The sequence below is a fragment of the Chenopodium album genome, chromosome 23 (genome assembly GCF_948465745.1).
Source record: "Chenopodium album chromosome 23, dcCheAlbu1.1, whole genome shotgun sequence".
Classification (NCBI taxonomy): Eukaryota; Viridiplantae; Streptophyta; class Magnoliopsida; order Caryophyllales; family Amaranthaceae; genus Chenopodium; species Chenopodium album.
Window position 1 is genome coordinate 6871375 of NC_137856.1, and position 22188 is coordinate 6893562.

The 22188-nt window shown below is 33.5% G+C and overlaps 2 protein-coding genes across 2 annotated transcripts; both read right to left on the reverse strand.

The window, feature by feature from the left end:
- Positions 1-569: 569 nt before the first annotated feature.
- LOC145608418 (metal tolerance protein C2-like) lies at positions 570-7878 on the reverse strand. Its single transcript, XM_081664032.1, has 10 exons — positions 7252-7878; positions 5425-5533; positions 4851-4890; positions 4628-4704; positions 4313-4401; positions 2082-2151; positions 1726-1764; positions 1480-1630; positions 1294-1383; positions 570-1123 (listed from the first exon to the last, which is right to left on the reverse strand). The coding sequence occupies exons 1-10, from the start codon at positions 7700-7702 to the stop codon at positions 1022-1024; spliced, it is 1218 nt and encodes a 405-aa protein (XP_081520158.1). The 5' UTR covers positions 7703-7878; the 3' UTR covers positions 570-1021.
- A 1741-nt stretch (positions 7879-9619) lies between these two features.
- Positions 9620-9940, reverse strand: LOC145606943 (putative receptor-like protein kinase At5g20050). The gene has a single exon (XM_081662760.1). It carries the CDS (start codon positions 9938-9940, stop codon positions 9620-9622), a length of 321 nt encoding a protein of 106 aa, XP_081518886.1.
- Positions 9941-22188: the final 12248 nt, after the last annotated feature.

Consider the following 22188-nt stretch of genomic DNA (forward strand, 5'->3'; position numbering starts at 1 on the left):
CATGATCACAACCTTTGCATTAAAAAAAAAAAAGGCCTTTGACGTTTTGAACAAGGATTTGGGTAAGCTAGGATTGTTTCACCTATTTTCTAATTCTCTAAAAATAAAGTATCAAGATGTCTCCAACAAAATCTGTTAAATACTTACGATCGACATGTGCATACAAATAATAAGCAGAATTACTACTAACTTTTTCTTACCAATAGTTATAGTACCAAGGTGTCACGGTTCGAGTGTTTTGACACTGGATCGTGCGGCGCGCGCTTGTCTATTGACGAAAAGAACGCAAGCCTATCTCAAGAGAGGTTTGTGAGCACACAGCAACACGGACCAAAGGTGTCTTAAATGGGCACACGATGACAACGACTGCGGTGTCGGGGCTTGTGACGGCCGATACTTCGAAGCGGGCACAAGCGGAACCGACGAGATGAAAGTGTATCTTGGGTCTCTTGGTTTGGTGGGGATGCTTTAAAATAAGGCAAGCACAATATCTATAAAGGCTTAAACAACAACACAAGTCTTAAAGCAAGGTAAAAGGGGTAGGGAGCTTAGATTCAATAACCATTCGCTCCCTAAAGAGCTTTATATAGTATTAGTAGAGAATTACAAGTGAACGTTGAAATGACAGTAACACAATAATTCTCCGTAGAGCCTAAAAAGTAAAAAGAAAGACTTAAGAGACATTACATAAAGGAAAATACAATAAAAAGGGAAGGGGATACATAGAGAAAGAGGCGGATTCTAACACAAGAGCAACAAAATATGTAGTTATCATAACTAGGAACTCTGAACACCATAATCCACCGATACCTTACAGCAATCATTATGAAAGTAATATATATATAAGATTCATAACCCAAAAATAAGGGGCAATTAATTTTTTTTATATGGAAAACAAAGCTCACCTATAAAGAGTGTTAAAAATAAGCCTGTAAAGAATGTTTCGAGACTAATATTGGTTTGAACAAAAGGGTAAAAAGAAAAATCTTACAGAAGAAGCAGGAAAACTACATGAAGAACTTCATACATAATCAGTCTGTAATGTGAAGTCCTGGACACCAAGATCATGGTATAAACCATGCACAAATTGCAGAATTGATTTATCATCAGCCCCCGCCTTTAACTGCGGATTAACAGATGCAAGATTAGTAATCATGCACAAAGAAAGGCTTCATCTAACAAATAACTGAAAATACTGTACGACTTTTAAAGACAGGAAAACAAAAGCAAAGCAATGTCATTTACGGATAGTATAATTTTTTTTATGGATATTATAATTTTAAGAAAGATCACCTGTAAGGAGACTGAACCAACAAGATACCCTGGTACCAATTCCCAGAAACGTGCTGCATAAACTTCTGTGACGTCTTCAAGAGCAGCAATCTAATAACATTCATACAGCGATATAAGAACCTGACACCAAACTCAGGATCATCCAAGTGTCTAGTAGCAATTAGCAAAAAGAAAGCGTTTAATCACCTGTCTAGAACATTTGGTCATTGCTGAAGATGAAATGCTAGGCGGGGCCATTTGCAGCAAAACTCCACCTGTTGCCTTAAATAGTGGCATTACAAGCATAAAGACTGTCACTGAAACTAGCCCCATACACAAAACTTCAGCATTTTGAATCCTGAATAGCAGACAAACATGTAGAAAGAGAAGCAAAGCATTAGAGGAATGAAGGGGAGGGATTATAAGCCAAAATTTAGAGAGAAAAGCCTGTACCCCATAGCCAAAAGCCAAGATGCCAGGATCAAACCTGCACTGAGAGAAGGAAGGTACTGCTTAAGATATTTTCATACACAAAAAATTGAGAGAAAAAGAGGGGGGAAAAAAAAAGACAACAAAAACAGCTAGAGACATTTCCAAAATAAAAGGGAAACAGGTACATAAATTCACTTGGACAAATCTACCACATACTCTGATGTATAAATCAATGGGGGAAAAGCATGAACAAAAAGGGAAAGATAAAATAACAACCACCCTTTTTCTTCATTGCAAAACAATCCAAACTTAAAAAAATATAAGAACAAATCTAGAGCATTACACATGTCAAAGAAATAGAATAAGTGTAAGAGTACCTGCGAATTGAATCAGCAATCACATGGAGGCACACTGAGTGATAGTTCATATCTTCGGCATTTCTGTACGCTGCAAGTAGAAATGTTCTTCATAACTCAGAAGCTTAAACTTTGAGAAGAAAATTATCCCCTTTCATATGTACCCAATAAACAGCTTGAAAGGCAGAATGAAGAAGAGACCTTAATAGCAAGCAAAAATTTAAAAGCAAATTATATCGCTTTATCTAACATTCCTCTCAATCATACATTACTCATTTCTAATCTAACGCAAAGAAACTAGGCTAGAAGCCTAGAACAAACAGCTAGACCTCATCAGTTAAAAGAAATAAGTAGAAGTAAAATCCATGTTGTCACCTTGGCTTTCATCTTTCCAACATCGTTGAAGCCATAGTTGGATAAAAGAGTAAAAATAAAATAAAATGTATTAATTGGTCAAAAAGCAATGTAACAAATGGCAATTAATAATTGTAAAGCTGAGGAATTAATAATTGAGAGGGGTAAAGCAAACAAAGATGGACTTTCCACTATCAGCCCTTGAAGGGAAGGCCCAATCCCACAATGAAAAGTATTGTACAATGGGGAAATGTAACATTAAGAGAGTAAGCGAGGAGAGGAGGAGAGAAAAGAATATATTCAGTCCAGTTTTGAGTAGTGTACTCAACATCAGAACAAATAAAATTCTGACATTTATAGCGTAAGTTCCAGAATCACAAAATTATTAAAATCTCTGCCTTAACCTTCAACATATTTTCATCTATAAGGGTATCAAAATATATATAAATGCATGTGTTCCCTAAGCACCAACACAATACACCTTAATAACACTCTACACTCTGAAGATACCATACAGAGATCTGCAGCATAAAGGATCCACATTTATAGGTAAAATTTCTGAAGATATCTTAATGATAAAAGTTTTAAGCAGAAAATTTTACTTCAACTTTTGATAACCCTTTAACACCCGAGTTTGTCTTAAAAGGGATAGGACGAAAGAAGGAACATAAAAATTCACACAAAGAAGAAACTCCAATAAACATTTCCAGGGGCAAAGTACTGATTATTAACAGCTTCATCATGGGACAGGAAACCCAAAATCATATAGGGTTAATTTATTTGAGATGAATCGTGATTTTGTATATAATACACTAAAGATACACCTGGATTTGTGTCCTATAAACTGTCTCTAAGACTAGAATAAATTTTCTGGGCTTCAGTCTCATAGTAGCCACCCACATCTCTCCCAGCCAAGCCACCCACAAACTGCCAAAAATCCAGCTCTTATCTTATGCTCAATCAGCCACCAAGTTCTTTCTAGGTTGAGGAATCGTTTTTCAACAGCCCTCCCCATGCTTTTATCCTCTTCCAGTAATTAAAGGCTTCTCCAAAAGCAACCATTTAATCTAGCTAAGTCCATTAAAGATCATTGCCTACACCTTCAAATTTTCGCAGCCACCCAGAGTTCCAGACTATCTATTCAATAAATACAGAACATAGAAAAAATTGGTAAGGGTCCATAATACATATTTTCTAAACAAAAAGGAATCTGGACTTATGCATAAGCAGTGAATGTACATGTCAAATCATAAGAGAAATTATTTAAAGGGATGGAAACACCACATTGAGGCAAGAATTTCCTAAATACACGGCAGTTTCAATACTTGGGATGGGTACGACCGCACTAGAACTTACTTTGCTCATATGTTCGATAAAAGTAGCCCACATAATACTATAGCTTTAAAAACTACATTTAAGTTTTGAACTCTGATCCACCATTTTCTTTATTCTTTCTTACATTACTTCCTTAAAACATTATCCTCAATACAAGCATGCCTTAGCCCGATCAATTGTAATGGAATAAATCAGAATGAAAAAGTTAGTGGTGGGTTTTTATGGAGACTTGTGAGCAGCAAGAAGTCATCATGTTACAAAGTGAAATTTTAAATAGAGAAAGAAAGGAGATACAATGAAGAATGAATTGCTCTGGTAGCTATTTATAGACTATATACAGTATATAACATAGCAATCTTTAGTTGCCATGCATGCTGAAACAAGCAATCTGCCAGAAAATCTCATTATGAGGGTAAATGTTAGGATAACAATGCCGTCACCCAAAATGCACTTAATACAGAACTTTCTAGATTCCTGAATGACCCTAAGGATAGGTCTGGTAATCACAGAAACCATGGAAATAAAAGCAACTAAAGACAACTGAATAAGGATAATTAATTTACCAAGATTTCTTCTAGCATAGTTCCTAAAGAACCAAACACCAACAAGATTCACCAACAAATTTGTCACTGCTGATACAATGAGATAATGCCTACAAGGATAGAAAAAAGACGATTAATACAACATAGGTACAGCACAATGGATAATATTGTTAAAAGCATCACGATTTGGGGGTTTTAAAGGATACACTATCAAGAACATGCAAACAATCAAACCTAATAATTTGTAATAGCTGCATCTGACAATTAACAAATAAAATGATTTACAAGCAGCACAGGACAACAACCATCAAGATCACATCATGTCTATGAACTTACTTGTGCTCTGACTCATCTTGTATGTATGCGTGAAGCGCTTCCACAGCCAAAGAAAAAGACAAAAAGAGAAGAAACAGCTGTCTACAAATGCAGAGTAAATCCGTGTCAGACACAGCCAAAGAAAAGGTCTTAGCATCGATAGACATGGTAAAAAAAAAATATCGAGCAAATGAAAGAACGACAGAAAGAAAAGACATAGATTTTTTAAAAATATCTAACTTACAGCATTTGTGAAGGCAGACAAAACTTCAAGCCTCTTATACCTGAAAAGACAAAAACTCCATTAACATAACAATAATAACATGTATAGAAGAGAAGAAGACACTGTTATTCTAATTTCGTTTTTTGGATCCATCCCCTTAATTTTTAAGTTTATCAGATTGAAGATGCCAAATATCTAGCCAGAGAAAAAACAGAAAATCAAAAGCCAAGTGCAGGTAGTAGTGGAATAGATCTTTCAGTACTAGATTCAACCTTGTAGACCCAATAAATACTGTACTAAATCCCTGTTGAACCCTGTAAAGAAGTAAAAAAGGAAACAAACTACCAAGTCCCATTCAAATTCAGTCGAAGACAAGTATTCAGAGGAAAAGTATTTCTCCAGTGGCAATCAATATCATGGGTACATAAGCATAACCCCAGGGCATAAGAAATAAAAAAATAACAAGAATGAAGGAACATAAGATTAAAATACTCGGAAACTTTTGTAATTTTAATAAAAAAGATACACTCAACAGTTTTCATGAACTAAAAGATATACCAGTTCATCTGCAAAGAAAGTCAGAGATGCATCTTACCCGTAGGTGTAGGCTTGATCTGGCTTTCTCCTAGAAGCAGCCATTGCAAATAACGAAAACGTCAAAAGGCCACATCCAAACGTCAAATGGAATGCATCAGATACCAAACCTGGAGGGGAAACAGAAACATGCGTTCAATATCCATGGGCCCATGGCAACATAGGGCCTATTCAATAATGATATTGGAGGAAAAAAAACCACAACATGGAGAATGACTGAAGACAACACTCACTCTATCACATATACGGACCAGTGTATAACCCAAATAATCAAACAGGTAAGAGATCACAATATGCTAGTTGGCGGATTTTCAATTCGTTGGGGATTTGTTTGGTGCAGATTTTGGGTACATAACTCATCATTGGTCTTACTGATTTATTTACACAATTCTTGGGGAAGAAGATAATTAATTAAAGGATGGAAGGCTCATTAAAGATTTTACAGGTAGATAGACAATTTACTAGTTCATATATTCTTTAATCTTTAGTGAGCGGCAAATATAATTAATAATGTTCGAAGTACAATCTACATTGGATATTCAAAAGGGAGAGAGAGAGTTGTTTAAATTTTAAAGTCACATGGTTTTCTAAAGTTCCAATTTTCAAACATTTTCCTATCAGTTGTCCAAACCTATCCCTTCCTCTATGACGTATCTTTAACTTTCAGCCTCCTCATGATAAAAAATAAAAGAGGAGAAACAAAGGAGGCTTCAGATATCAAGAAATGAGGATCGCCCAAAAGGACAGTGAACTAGTGCATTAGTGAACTGCGAATTGGAAATTGTAATGGGAGACTAGTGCATTTTGCGCGGATCTGGAATTTAAAATAGGGATAGAAAACTAGCACTTTCCTGAAAGGCTGAAACTTGTATGTTGAAATTTGGTCATGAATAAAGAATAATAATTAACACTAAGGCCCAGGATCGATATAAAAAGTTGATTACAGCAGCCTCATTGCTATTGCTGCAATACCTTTCATTCACATATAAGAACATCTGTGAACAAAAACTGTAAACATTTGCAATCCTTTGCCACAAGTAAATCACCAGAGCTAACATCTCTCCATGAAGCAAGGACTATAAAGAAACCTTCGAGATCTTATTTCAGGTAGCCCCAACAATGTACTGTATTCGATCTTATGATAGTACAGTGTACTGCTCTTGTTCTTTACAACAAAAACCAATACTTCATTTCTTCCCATCAGTCTTATAAAATCAAGCACATACATTAAGAAATAGTTGGCCACGGGCCTCACGGCATTGGTATTACAAGCTCATATAGAATATTGCATCAGAATTTTTAAAAGACAAGCAGTCATCCATTAATATCTTAAGTGAAAGCTTAGCTGCCCGATAGTTTAAAGTGGACAGGATTATATACTTGCCAAATTCATTTTTATTATAGTTACACCCTTCAAACTACAACACCTATCCACAATCTTTTGCGCACAAAAGTCACAAACAAAGCACCATCCTTGAAATTCATCAGTCATCAATCTCATCATATAGTAGTATTTAAAGTACCATCCTCTATAAAATTGCAAGAGTCCCATATCGAATATCCAGCCCATAGTAAAACCGAACCCAGCATTCAACTCACAAAAGCAAAACTCACTACAAATACTAATTCATCAGCCTGAAATCTGTAGCATGATAATTGGAGTATAATTACACAACTAATACTCGTAAAACCTGTTATATAACCATCCAGCTTATGTAAAGTATAACACCACGAAAATTCATTAATATACAACTATAAAAGCTTAAGCTAACATTGCAATATTGCAAAATACAAGATAGCCAACAAAAAACAAGCTCGAAAGCCTTACCAACACGGCCCGAAAGAAGCCCGATGAATAGCTCAGCAGTCGAATACGCCACATTTAACGAAATCATCAAAAACAATCGCTTCATAGGCCGATTTCCAGTCCTCAAAGCTCGAAAAACCGACGAAATCAATTCAAACAATGATAAATTCGCCCCAGAATTCGGCGAATCTTTCCACAAATTGTAATCAATATCATTTCCAGGATGAATTGAAGGCGGAATATCAATGCTCGAAATACTCCGAGTAAAAACCGGCATCATTGAGCTGTTATTGGAGATTGTCGTCGTCGGAGTTCGTGGATCTTGATATTGTTGAAGTGAAGATTGACGATTATATGCGTACCTTCGATCTGATGAATTAGGGGTTTGCTGTGAGTTGTAATTGAATGATGTGCTCTTCATGAATTGAAATTGGGGATCGGAAGATCCTTCAGGAACCCTAGAATTTTCCATAATTACGATTACTGGAAAATTTCACGGGCTAAATTGAGAATTAAGATAAACCCTAATTTGATTCAAAAATCAATTGTAAGAGTATTGTAGAGAAGAATTAGGGAGAATTACTATTTACGATTAGTTGGTACAGTAGTTGTTATCATCGTAGACTTACGACGAAAGTCAATGCAGTGAAGTCTGAGTTAAAACGCATTTATGGAGCACCCATTTTGTTGGAATAGCTGCTATTGATTCGATTGCATATCCGAGGGAACCTAAGAGGAAATCAAGCTATGAATCATACCACGTCCCATACAATTTGTCAAATTTGACCCAGGGGCAAATTTTTCTATGCACCTACGTGACAGTAAAATCTAAGTACTTCCTCCGTTAACTATTATTTGCAACAAATGGGGTGTTTGTGGACTCTTAGGCAAAATTTGTTTGTGAGAGTAAAATGGAGAGAGAAAAGGTTGGGTGCATATGATGAGGAGAGAGATAGAGAGAAATGATTACCTAAAATGGAAAAAAAAAAAAAAAATATTTGTTGCACATAATAGCTAGCATCCATTTATATTATATGTTGCAAATAACCGTTAACGGTGATAGTATATCAAATTTAGTTTGTTACTTTTATCTAGGTGGCAATTGTATTTTTTCTCTAAAAAAAAAAAGGTGGCAATTGTATTTTAATTTTTTTTTGAGGAAATATAAAACTAAAGCTGGATAATTGCTTTGTTTCAAAAAAAAAAAAAAAAATTGTTGGATAATTGCTAAAATGGAGCAAGTAAATACACAAGTAAACAAACAATTACTTTTAGAGCGACATTAAGGGTCTGTTATGATTGACTGAAATGAGCTGAATTGAACTAAACTTATTGGAGTTGAACTGAACTAAACTGAACCGAACTGAATATTTTATGAGAGAAGGAAATTAAGATAATAACTGAACCAAAATGAACTTATTGGAGCTGAACAGAACTGAAAATAAGCTGAAGAGAGCAGGCCCTAAATATAAACGTGCTTGAATTTGGCAGTTTTATTCATTGAATTTTAGGAGACAAGTACTTCAAAAAAAAGTAGTCCAGTTATAAGCTTCAAAAATAAAGGTAGCCTATTTATACTATAGTTTCGATTTACTACATGCAGTTTTAGTCATCCCATTTATAATTTATAATAATACTAATATAATATAGATACGAAATGCATCTGACGATATCATGCATTAAACTAATCGATAAAGCTACTTTATTGTACAATGATAGGATTTAATTTTTTTAAAAAAAATCCCAACTAAGCTACTCGTATGATTTAGATACAACACAAAGATGTTTCAATTTTTTTTTTTTATTCTAAAAAAAAAAAAAAAAACTATTTATATATATCTAACTTTTTTATAAGTTTTTAACAAATTTATATTTAAATTATAATTAGTTAACACAATACATACTTAGTACATTTACGATATTTTTTGTATGGAAAAGATACCCCTTATATTATATATGTATAATGTATTGCGGATTATATAAAAACTTCTTGATCAACCTCATTTTGGCTCATAATTTCATATTACCAAAAGAAGTATATTGATTGGCTGGACAAAAGAGTACAAATCAAAGAGTACAAGTCCTCTAAACAAAAACCAAATTACATTATACGGAGTAACTTAAATCTCTCCTATCAAGTAACTCCTTAGAGCAGAGCCCCATCCAACTTCTTTAGTCTATGATGAAGCTAAATAATTGACTTGTCCTATAACAATGACCAATGTAACTTATCAATCAAGATCGCAACACTTTCCTCATCTGGGTCAAATTGAGTCGGAAAGTTGGGTTATTGGCTCAATTGATGGGTGTCTTTATGTTTTCAAAATTGCACAAGAATAGTCACTAATAGCCTCTAGAGCCATTGCACCTTCCTGTCCGTCCAATAATTTCACCACCATTGACATGGTAGGATGCCGAGTTGGCTCTGTATGCAAATACCACAATGCAATTTTATAATCTTCTCAACATCTTTGGCATTTTGCCTCGTATCCTCATTGCATTCGTTTAGTAGATCAAACAACTGGCACTCCTCAACCTTCACCAGTTGGCTGAGAGTGCTTTCCTCAGGTTGAGAGTAATCCAAGTTCTTCCTCCCAAACACTACTTCTAAGACTACAACCCCATAACTATACACATCAGCTCTCTCTGTGATCTTTCGACCTAACCATTCAGGGGCAACGTACCCTCGAGTTCCCCTCATTTGAGTCATTATATAACTTTCATCCTTGTCAAAAAGCTTTGCAAGACGAGAATCAGATATTTTGGCATTAAGGGCGTCATCTAGAAGTACATTTTAAATCAGGGGTGTTACAAAATGGTATCAGAGCCTAACCGCTCGTGGGATTTACGTAGGGATCTTCATATCCCAGCGTGGTTTTTTTTTAGGAATGAACCTGTTAATTAAGAATTAGGATTAAAATTGATATACATTAAGCCGTTTCAAGAGTGTTTCATTATGTGCTCGTGCTTGTTGTATGTGTTTCTTTTTATGTGACTAACTTTGAGTTCAAGGACGAACTCCTTTTTAAGGAGGATAGTATGTAATACCCCTAATATTTTAGTACTCTATCTATCTATTTTATATAGAAAAGGTTGATTTAGTGTTTATTACTTACTCTCAAATTTACAAGTAAGTTATTTTTCTACTCTAAGTTTCAAGGACGAAACTTGTTTTAAGGGGGGTATATTGTAATACCCGAATATTTTACTATTTTATATAATATATTTTATAAAAAAATTATAGTTTATTTTTATTTATTAAATAACTTTCCTAATCTCATATTTGTATTTTAGCGTTCGAGAAGGTTGTAAAACCCTATTTTAATTTAAATAGGACTATATATTCGTAAGGGTATGTAATCCCTCGTATTTTTAAATATTTTATAAATGAAAATTTATTTTATTTATAATATTTATTTGTTTTTTTTTTCAAAAATTTCAAATTATTAATCTGGGTCGAAAATTATTTGAACAAATTATTTTATGCACCTTTATTCTACAATTTATGTCCAATCACACAAGCCTAACCCATTTGTTTACTTAATCGACCCATTATTTTTATGAGGCCTAATCTTTCTTTTTACCCTACAATAATTCTCTCCTATAAATACCCCATGAATCTCCAAAAACTTCCCACACAAAAAGGTTAGTCTTATTTTCATTCTCCTTTGTTTCATTATTTTGCTTAATGTTAATTTAATTGTTTTGGGTTTTGATTTTAGTATAAAGATTATATTTTTAGTATCAAATTATATTTTAATGGTATAAAGATCATAAATTTCAGATTATATTTATGTTATAAATTTCATATTTTATGAATTATAAACCTGGGGTTTCAATTTATTGAAAATCATGATTTTAGGGTTTTTATGAACAATTGATTTAAGGCTTTTATAGTAATGATATTTTGAAATTTTGGTGATTATAACTACTGATTAGTTTAACTTAATTCCAGATTATTTTGAACACATAGATTCGTGTTTTAATTTTTAGATTTCCGTTCGTTAATATTAATCCCGTTTTAATCCCGATCAGGTTCTAAACTCATCCGATTTTGACAAAATAGTAGTGTTTTCCATGTGGAAACAACATTTTAAGAAAGACTCATACCTTTGGTAGTGAGCACCACCCTCTCGTGGCCAAATTCAGCCTCTAAATATGATTTTCGGGCAGTTTTTGGTTTTTAACGAAGTTTTTTTAAATTTTATCCTTGAGTTTAAAGGGTAAGAGATAATTTAATTTTTCTATGGATAATTTAAGTATAAAGATGTATTTTGATGAACTTTAAAGTGGTTTTCGATTAGTTTAAAATGCTGGAATTTTATTTAAAGTAGTATAATTGTGATTTTAATAAAAGGGTGTGATTACCTATTAAAAGGGAGATTTTTAGGGGTTTTTATATAATTTTTAGATTTTTATTAGACTTTGAACTTGCTGTAATTTCATGTATAAGAGTGTATTTTAAGGTTTTTATGAAGAAAAATTTAAAGAACTATATATAAGCCTTTAATTTTAACAAAAGGGAAGGTTTTAAAGTGTTGTTTGATTTGGATTTTGAAGATTTTAAAGTAAGTTAGTATTGCTGTAAATTTGATTGATTGGGTATTGATTGAGATGTTATTATTTGGCTTAGGAGAGGAGTTTATTGAAGGTGATTTCTAGTTAGTAAAGTGGCATACCAATTCGTTTGCTCAAGGTACGTATAAGTTACGAAACCTTTCTTTTAGGCACATGTTTAAGGACGACGGATCGAGAACTTAGTATCATGTATAGGGATGACTAAGTTAAATTGTTTGGTTATACATTGTGAATTTCGTATGACGTGCACTATTTTATATTGAATTGCAAGTATTTCTAATTATGCAAGGTGCGCCCGCTTACAGGCAAAGGTATATGATTGGTGTAATGATTAATTTATTACTCATTCATGATTATGCAAGCAGGATGAGTAAAGGAAGAATTTAAGTCTTCTAAGACGAGGTTGAGGTTTTGGGGTGCCTTATGCACTCAAGGTGTTTATACACCGAGGTAGTAAAGGAATAAATAATAAATGTTGCTTGCCACTAATAAATCAAGAATTGAAATTGAAAAGTTGTTTTACTTGATTGAATTGATATTGGATTGATTGAATTGTTATGCATATGAGTCATCACCAAGTCTAAACCTGTAAATCACGTAAAGTGCAAGATGGATGAGCAATAAAACTCTGGATTGGTGCACTTCTGGAGTAATGACAATCAGGTGTTGGGGTACATGGGGTATTAGCCGTGTACTTTTCTCGAGGCCATCTGATCTACGAGTCTCTTATTTCAAATATTTTTTAAAACTAGGAGTTAGGTGAGATCTCATATTAACTACGGTCACGGAGTCGCGCCCGTGGTCGTTGGATGTTTATTGATGTTTCCAAAAGGAGGCATGGGGTTTTTCTTTTATTGATGTTCCAAATGGAGCATGGGTTGGACAACCTTGTCTATTGCGTAATCCAATGAATAAAAATAATGATTTACCTAATATTAATTAATGGAGTCTTAGTAACATAAATAGTTGAGTCGTGTGTTGAGTCTATAATTTAATGATGCATGATGATTGATTATTAGTAGCATGTTATGGATTTCTTAATTTATTTTCCAGCTTGTATGTACTCAGCTTTGCTGATTGCGTGCTTTGTGTGTCTTTCTTTAGTCATGGCCTTCGCCTTTCAATGACCCTGTGACGATCCAATTTTTACACTTGTAATATTGGGGAGCAGAATTACCACAGGTTCTTACACATGCAACATTCATCAGGGTTGTGAGATCTTGAGTAGAGAGTTGGTTGTTTGCATTTTATTTCTTTTGCAAGTTTGAATTTATTTTAATTCGATTTTATTTGACACTATTTCTTTTGGGTTTGAATTTATTTGAACACTGAATTTAATCACTTATTACTTTTATTGGGTTTTGAATAAGGGCCTTAATGGTTCCAAGTTGTATGACTTAATTTGGTTTCATTCGTTGGTTTTGAAACTTATTTATAACTGATTTAGTTTTTCCGCTGCTATTTTCTGATAAAGCCTTAACGTTTGAACACGTGGCGGTAGCACGCCAGTAATTCTCTTGAATATTGTTTAGGGTCCTCAGAGGTTTAAAGAGAGAATTATTGGGGTGTTACAGGGTATATAAACTATTTTAAACCCTAAAAATAGGCTTATTTATTTAAACTAATCTACTAGTTCAGCCGTGTGAAAATTGTTTTGCTCTCACTACAAAAAAATGTCCATATAGAAACGAAATTCTATCGACGGAATTTTATCCGTTTCTAAAATAGAGACGGAATCCAAAAATCCGTCTCTAAATTAATTTAGAGACGAAATTTAAAAATCCGTTTCTAAATTAGAGACGGAATTAAAATCCATCTCTAAGTTAGAAACAGATTTTTTTTCCGTTGCTAAATTAGCAACGGATTTTTTTTCCGTTGCTAAATCTAGCAACGGATTTATTTTCCGTTGCTAAATTTAGAGACGGATTTTTTTCCCGTTGCTAAGTTAGCAACGGATTTTTTTTTTCCATTGCTAATATGAGCGACGGATTAAGTTAAATTCATTTCTAAACTAGAAACGGATTTTCAATCCGTCTCTAAACTAGAAACAGATTTTTAAATCCGTCACTAAATTAGAGACGGATTTGAAAATCCGTTTCTAAATTAGAGACGGATTTTAAATTCCGTTTCTAAACTTGAGACTGATTTTAAATTCCGTGTCTAATATTTCTTTCATTTATTATCAATTATGTGCGTAAAAATAAACAAATAATATTTGGTATAGTTGGTAAGAGTTTCACTATTTGACATTGAGGTCACGGGTTGACTCCTACCAACAGCAATCTTGCAATTGGAGATTTAAGGAGCGTTACATGGAAAGCCGAGTTGGGTTGACCTAGTGAGGTCGACCCAAATAGCAGCTTTGTTTAGATTCAAAATCTTTTTTGCCGTTGCTAAATCTAGCAACGGAATTTTTTAATCCATTGCTAAAGCTAGCGACATATTTATTTTTCTGTTGCGAAATCTAGCGACGGATTTATTTTTTCCGTTGCTAAATCCAGCGACGGATTTTTTTTCCCGTCTCTAAATTCATTTAGTGACAAGGATTTTGCCAATGGAGTGATTCCGTCGATATATCCGTAGCTAGCTATGTCCAGCGACGGATTTTTAGCAATTAGCAACGGATTTCACATGTTGCTAAAAGGCCAAATTTTTGTAGTGTCTTTGGATTAATTTTGTTGTGTTCGTGCGTGAACTAGCTGCAATATTCCTCTCTTTGATTTTCCCTTCCAATTCCACCCAATATAAACTTCATCCAACTATTAATTCTCCATCAATTCTTCTATAAACATTCAACTCTTTGAGAGGTAATCACACTGACACACTATCTCAATATTTCGAAGCCGTTTGATAGTAATGTGGTAGTATTGTTTATTATGTGTAATCTCACGAAACTTTGGAGATGTTTATATTATATTTCGTATTATTATGTGTGATATGATTTATTATTTTTACTCTGTATTATTATTATTATTATGTGTAATCTCACGAAACTTTGGAGATGTTTGTATTATATTTCGTATTATTATGTGTGATATGATTTATTATTTGTATTATGTATTATTATTATGTGTAAATTTTGATATGAGGTGATTACTCAGCTTTTTGCTGACATGTGTGTTAATTTGTTGTGCTACTTGTGTTTGCGGCCTTGTCTTTTTCTTATGGTGGCCCTGCGACGATTTATTTTGGAATTTGTCCTTAATGGTGAGCAGACAAGATTGTTTTAGCAGGTTGATCAAGTGGTTGTAGCTAAAGGAGATCAAGTGTTTCGATTAGTTTGTTTCTAACGAGTTTGGAAAGGTTTATCAATAGCTTAAGCCTTAACACTTGACAGGTTGTCGAGTGTGCCGGTAATACCTCCGATTTAAGTGTATGCTTCCGCAATTTAATATAAAGATTGTCTATTTTTCCTTTATTTATTGTTTATTATTAGTTAGTAAATCAGGGGTGTTATAGGGAATAAAAGACCCCTTTGAACCCCCACCCGACTCAAAAGAGGAATCGACCCAAATCTAGGAGAGCCAGGCAGAGGAACATCCTTTCCAATATTCCTTGCTGATCATTTATTGTGCTTTGGGCCCGAAAAATCCTTATATTTTGCTTTTTAATACATATGTTACTGCTTCTATGCGGGATAATGTGTATAAGGTTCGCAAATTAATAAATGCATTTGTTATGTTGTCCATGTTGATTTTTTGTTAAATAGAGAGAAACTAATATTCAAAGCATTAGTCAACAAATATAATTAGAAGTATGTTTGGTCACAACTCACAATTCAACTCATTAAAGCTTGAACAACAACAAAATGACATTCAAAGTTTAATATATGCCATTAAGCACAACTTATTTCTATACTTAAATCTAGTGCTGGGCACGTGCCGTGCCGGGCCTGCCGTGGGCCGTGCCTAGGCGGGCCTGGTACAGTGTCGTGCCGGGCCTGGCACGGCCCACGGTGGAGGCGGGCCGTGCCGTGCCGGGCCTGCCTTCAAGCATCTCTGTCCATGGCACGGCACGGCCCACCGTGCCTGTCGTGCCGTGCCGGGCCTGCCGTCGTGCCGGCCACCGTGCCGGCCGTCGTGCCGGCCACCGTGCCGGTCGTCGTGCCGGCCCACGGCTTACCCTTTTTTCTTTTTCTTTTTTTAAAAAAAAAAAAAAACTTTAAAAAAACTTGAATTTTTTTTATGAAAGAAAAAATTGAATTGAATAATTATACAATTTAATATTTGAATTTAATAATTATTAAATTTTTTATGGAGTTAAGTTATATTAAATATTGTTTAAATTATATTAATATTTATTGTTCATTCATAATTTACTATATATCATATTATTCATATAACTATATAAGTATTAGACAAAAATTAAATAACAATATAAGTATATAACATATTCCATAAATTTAAAAGTTGAAAAAATTCATTCATAAAAATTTATTAAGTAAAAGATAATATGAAGTACAAGTGTACAACTAACAATAATTGATGAATAACTTATTTTGTTATTTTATTATACGGCTAATGTTAATAGAGTACATAGCCAACATAGGAAATACTAACAATTTCACTAATTAATAGAGTACATAGGAAATACTAGAATTTTCGCTAATTAATATTAATTCTCGAGTTGTTGGTAATCTTCAATCAAGGTCTTCATTATCTTCTTCGTCTTCATCTTCGGCTTCATGTTCACTAGCTAATGCGGAGGAGCTAGTTGAACCAGAACGATCGGAACCATCGATGTTGTCCTTGGCCGTAAAAGTACGATCTTGGATGCGTTCTTGGGCATCCATCCAATCCTTCAAGCAAACACACATTTCTAGTGTTTCGGGCTTCAAACTTGTTCTTCTATCGTCTAGAACCCTTCCCGAAGCACTAAAAGCTCGTTCCGAGGCAACGGAGGAGGCTTGGATGCTGAAAATATCACGTGCCATTGCCGCCAAAATAGGATGCTTTGTGCTTTGGGATTTCCACCAATCTAGGATGTCCATCCCCAACCTCGAATCTTCGTCCAAGCCTTTCATGAAGTCGTAGTTTAAATACATTTGCAACTCCGAAACATCGCTTTGTGATCGCCTTGAAGATGATCCACTACCTGAAAACTTAGATAACATGTTAGCAGCTTGGGCCGCCAAACTTTTGCCCGTTTTACTTACGCTTTTGGATGTTTGAGAAGGGGCAAAATGAGTGACGGTTCCATATTTAGATTCATAAACTCTATATAACTCAAAAAATTTATCTTTCACATGATTTTTATATTCTTCGACACCATCACCGAATTGCATGCATTCATAGTAAATATCAATTAGCATAAATGTGCCATCATACTTTGATCTAGGATCTAAAATAGAAGCAAACATATAAACCATAGGAAGCTTAGTGTAATATTTACGCCATTTAGCCTCCATTTGTGGAACATAATCATTGTAATCTTGTTGTGATCGATGTTCATAAAGAAGTTGAGCAAATAAACATGCATTTTGAAGGAAAGAATGAATGCAAGGAACATAAACAGAAGAAAAACAGTGAGTCATACTATATAATAATTGTAAAAATTGCATATATTTTTCACAATTATCCCAATCGGAGTCTGCTATCATGAATTGCGGATACTTATTATTGTAAAACAATGAAAATGGAACTCTATACGAAAGTGCCTGACTCAACATGTCATAGGTGGAGTTCCACCTAGTTGGACAATCCGTTTTAATTCTAATAGGCTTTATCTTATTTTGCTTAAGATATCGCCTCCATTCCTGATACCTACTGCTAGAAGACATAATAGACAAAACAGCATTTCGAATTTTGGAATAGTATGGACCAATTGCTTCTTGTCCATCCTTAACACACAAGTTTAAAACATGACAAATGCATCTAATATGTAATGCATCTCCATCCATTATGACATTATACAAGTTTGGTTTTATTAGATTAGCACTAGCCGTCATGGATGTTGCATTATCAAACGTCATGGACATGATTTTGTCCCTAAGACAATATTCATCAAGAGCACTCATAATACAATTAGAAATATTAAAGGCCGTATGGGGGTATTCAAGCAATTTGAAATAAATAATACGTTTTTGCAATAACCATTCACTATCAACCCAATGACAAGTAACACACAAATAATGTAAACCATAACCACCATCCCATGCATCAGAAGTTATAGAAACTCTTGAAGTAAGAGTTTTAAGTTCTTCAATTAATTTCATTTTATATTCTAAGTAAGTTTTCATGGCAGCTGTTTTAACGGTTTTCCGGGAGATTTTTTTGTGTTGGGGTTGTAGTGCTCGTTTAATGTAATTGTTAAACGGATCACTTTCAGAAAAAAGAAAAGGTTGTTCGGCTTGGACTATCATTTTCCCAAGTTCATCCCTATCCCTCTCATAATTGTAAGTGAAGCCATAAGGATGGAATTGAGAAATTTTTGGTTGAGTTGGGTCAGTACTAGGGGCACCACATTTTTCACTGTGTCGGTTTAGGTGCCCCGTACCGCCTTTGGCTGGAGCCGAATAAATATTACCACAAGTTTTACACTTGGCTTTTTCACCATCTTTACTTAACAAGAAATATTGCCAACATTTACTCTTTCGGTTTTTCAAAAGGGCCATTTCTTCTTCGGTGTACCATTCAATGAATGGGTTATCAGATGGGGGAATAGTATTTTGGACGGATGGGTCACTAGAGCCGGCAGGTTGTGTGTTGCTTGCTTGACTTGTTTGATAGTTAAATTCAAAAGGCATATCATGTGCGGAGGCATAATAAGGTGGAGATTGGGTGCTTTGCCATGGTTGGAATGTCCCTTGTTGATCTAATCCGGTGGGAAAACCGGTAGAAAACCCGGGGTGGGTGGGATTGGCCATTGTAGGGAATTGCATTGTAGGGGGGGGGCATAGAAGAGCCTTCAAATGGACGTTTAGATTTGGCTTTTTTAGAGGAGGATTGGTTCGGGTTTGATGCCATGATTAATTAAGATTATTAACTAATAAATAATAATTAACAACAATATTAACAATTATAACAAATTAACAATTATAAGTTTATAACACTAACAAAGTAACAAATTATAACAATTAACAAGTATAAGTAAGTTTTTTTTCTTAATTATTACTTAATTAGTAAGTTAATAAATTTTCAAAAATAATTATAATAATAGTAGATTATCTAAATCAATGAGATCCCAGGTAGGTTATGGTTAGGATCGACGTTGTCCAGAGCCCAAATCCCGCCTTAGACAGATTTCAACAATCCAAATAACCCACAATTAAAATAGAAATTAGTTTTTATGTAATTAAGTAGTTCCAAGTATACAATAATAATAATAATAATAATAATAATAATAATAATAATAATAATAATAATAATAATAATAATAATAATAATAACAACAACAATAATAATAACAATAACAATAACAAATTAAAATAAAGTTGAGTTAGATCTTACAACGACGCTTCAACGCTTTCCCAAATTTATAATTTCTCGAATTTATAATTTCCCGAAATTATAATTTCCCGAATGTAAATATAACAAAGTATTTTTTTTTTTTTTTTGGTAGTAGACTAATAATATTAAAAATGTAAAATTTATAAGAGAATAAGAGATTAAGAAATATTAAGAGATTATAATTTATAAATTATAATATATGAGAATAATGAGATTATGAGAATAAGAGAGTAAGAGAATGAGATGAGAAGTTGAGTTGTGGAAAGAATTGGAAGTTTAGGGTGGTATTTATAGGTGAAAATATAGCCGTTTATAGCCGTTTATGGCCGTTTATGGCCGTTGGAGGGAAAACACAACCAGCCTTATAGCCGTTAGCCCGCGGGCCGTGCCTACGGGCCGCCTGCGGGCCGTGCCTGCGGGCCGTGCCTGCGGGCTATTGGCCGGGCTCGTGCCGTGCCGGGCTGCTTTTTGGTTTTTTTTAACCGCAGCCCGCACGAGGCACGAGGGGCGTGCCATCGTGCCGGGCCGGGCCTGCCGGCGGGCCGTGCCGTGCCGGGCCATCCTCGTGCCGTGCCCGGGCCGCCCGCGTGCTGACCCGGCCCACGCCCAGCTTTACTTAAATCATTACTTATCCAATTTAATAAATCTAAAATGTTGATTTTTTTTTTCTACAAATCTAACTCCATACATCAAATCTCTTATTACCGGTTACTTTTTTTTTTTTTTTTTTTTTTTTTTTTTTTGTCCCATCATTCAAGTCTTCTTTAGCTTTGTAGGACAAAAAAAATTGAATTCCTCCTAGTTAAGCCAAACTTCCTGAAACAATTTTAACATTATAGATTAGTTATGTAATATATGATAAAAGACCAACTAAAACAAAAGGTATGTACCAATTTTAACTTTCTATTGGAATAAATAAATTAACTTTAATTCTAAATAGTCACTTCTTATACTAATAAATTGTGATATGAGTGCTACAACTTTATCTTCCTCATATTTTGACCCAACTTAATGAGTCACGTGATGGTCAACGCCTCATATAATGAGTCACTTTCTCATATAATGACCCAACTAAGAAGTGATGGTCACGTAATATAATTATATGAGTTAATTATGTGCAACATAATATTTACGTGGTTATACATAATTTGTTAATTTATAAATAATTTACGTAATTTGTTAATGCATAAATTTTAATATTATTTGTGTTAATTTATGTTTCAAATCTTAATAACTAAATTTATTTCACCAATATATAGTAATAAGAACCAATATTTTCCTCTCACAAAAAATATTTTGGACCCATCATTGTTCTCTCTTGTCAAATTTATACTACTAAAAATCAATAAAGTGAATATTCACTATGTTTCATTCGTCGCTTTTATTTAGGTGGTAAGTGAATTTTTTAATTATAAAACAAAATAGAAATCTAATTTTTAATTGGTCAAAATATACCTTAGTTTATGTGGCGACCCGAATGCTATATAAAAATGCTTACTTTATTTATATATAATATTTGATTATATGATTTTTTTTATAAAAAAAAAAAAAAAAAAAAAAATAAAAAATCATAATTTTACCAAACGAACATTTAGATATGAGTTGTGTAAGCAAAGAACTATTTAATTGTTCATACTATAGCACGCTCATACTTTTGATCATTTAGTAAAAAACTTAGTTTGGGGCCCGGGCGATGCCCTGGGTTGAGTTTAAATACAAAATGAAAAAATTACCTTGAGTTTAAATAATATTTTGAAACTGATACCTGAAGTTTAAATATCAAATAAAAATGGTAAAATTAGTTGGGGATAGAAAGATAGTTGCAGTAGTATTTGTTTTACAATTAAGTAAAGAATTACATATAATGCTTAATGAAAAGTTACTATTCATTTATGAATGTTAATTAAGGAATAAAGTGACAATAGTTGCGGAATAGTGGTAATGAAAAGTTAGGAATTTCAAGGGATATGTAAATGGTTCAAATCTAATCCAAATACTAATGTGTTGTCATGTCATCATCTATGTGGCGTTATGTCATAAATGTTATGATGACAAAGTATGACACATGTCATCGATATGTTAATCCCTTGGGTTTTAATAATACTAGATGAAGCCCGTGCGATGCACGGGTCGTTTATATTTTTTTTAAATTTTTTTTTTTATGTTTATGTGATTACATTTGAAACTCCGTATTTTATTAGTTGTATGTAATATATCATTTTTTCGTATTTTTTTTAAAAATATTAGATAAAATTCGTAATTTCATAAGATAATATTTCGTATTTAATTAATGTAACCATTAAAATCTCATTGGTCAATTATGTTTATGCGGCACTTGAATTATTTATTGGATATAACTATAATTTATAATCCTACGTGGCACGTTAACTAATCTTAGGTGGCATAATCCTATCGTAGCGTTTTAAAAATATTTATCATATGCGGTGCTCTAATAATTTTTTAAAAATAAAAATCTTACTTGGCCCTCTAAAATTTCGGGAAATATATATATATATATATATATATATATATATATATATATATATATATATATATATGTGTGTGTGTGTGTGTGTGTGTGTGTGTGTGTGTGTGTAAAAAAAATCTGAACAATTCCAAATTTTGAACATTTACTAAAAAAATCCGAACATCGCAAATTTTGAACATTTAGTAAATAAATCTGAAAAATCACAATGTACCACGCCTTGAAATCGATCGGAGTAACTTCAACAATTCATCTTCATCGCTACTTGTATAATAGTTTGTCGAATCTCCAAAAAAATGTGAAAAAATGTTCAAAATTATACACAAATTGCAAAAATTTAACTAATGCTAACTAATGAAGAAATTTAATGAACTATTAATAGCAAATTCAATGAAATCTACAAGAATTTTAGGTTGTTCAAAAATACAATTTACCTTTCTTCCATGT

Excerpts from the sequence above, each read along its gene's own strand:
- LOC145608418 (XM_081664032.1), bottom strand. The coding sequence starts at position 7,702 with ATGGAAAATTCTAGGGTTCCTGAAGGATCTTCCGATCCCCAATTTCAA. Across the intron at positions 4,402-4,627 it reads CAAGATGAGTCAGAGCACAA|GCATTATCTCATTGTATCAG; the intron begins GTAAGTTCATAG and ends CTATCCTTGTAG. Across the intron at positions 2,152-4,312 it reads CTATGCTAGAAGAAATCTTG|CGTACAGAAATGCCGAAGAT; the intron begins GTAAATTAATTA and ends TTCTACTTGCAG.
- LOC145606943 (XM_081662760.1), bottom strand. The coding sequence starts at position 9,940 with ATGACTCAAATGAGGGGAACTCGAGGGTACGTTGCCCCTGAATGGTTA.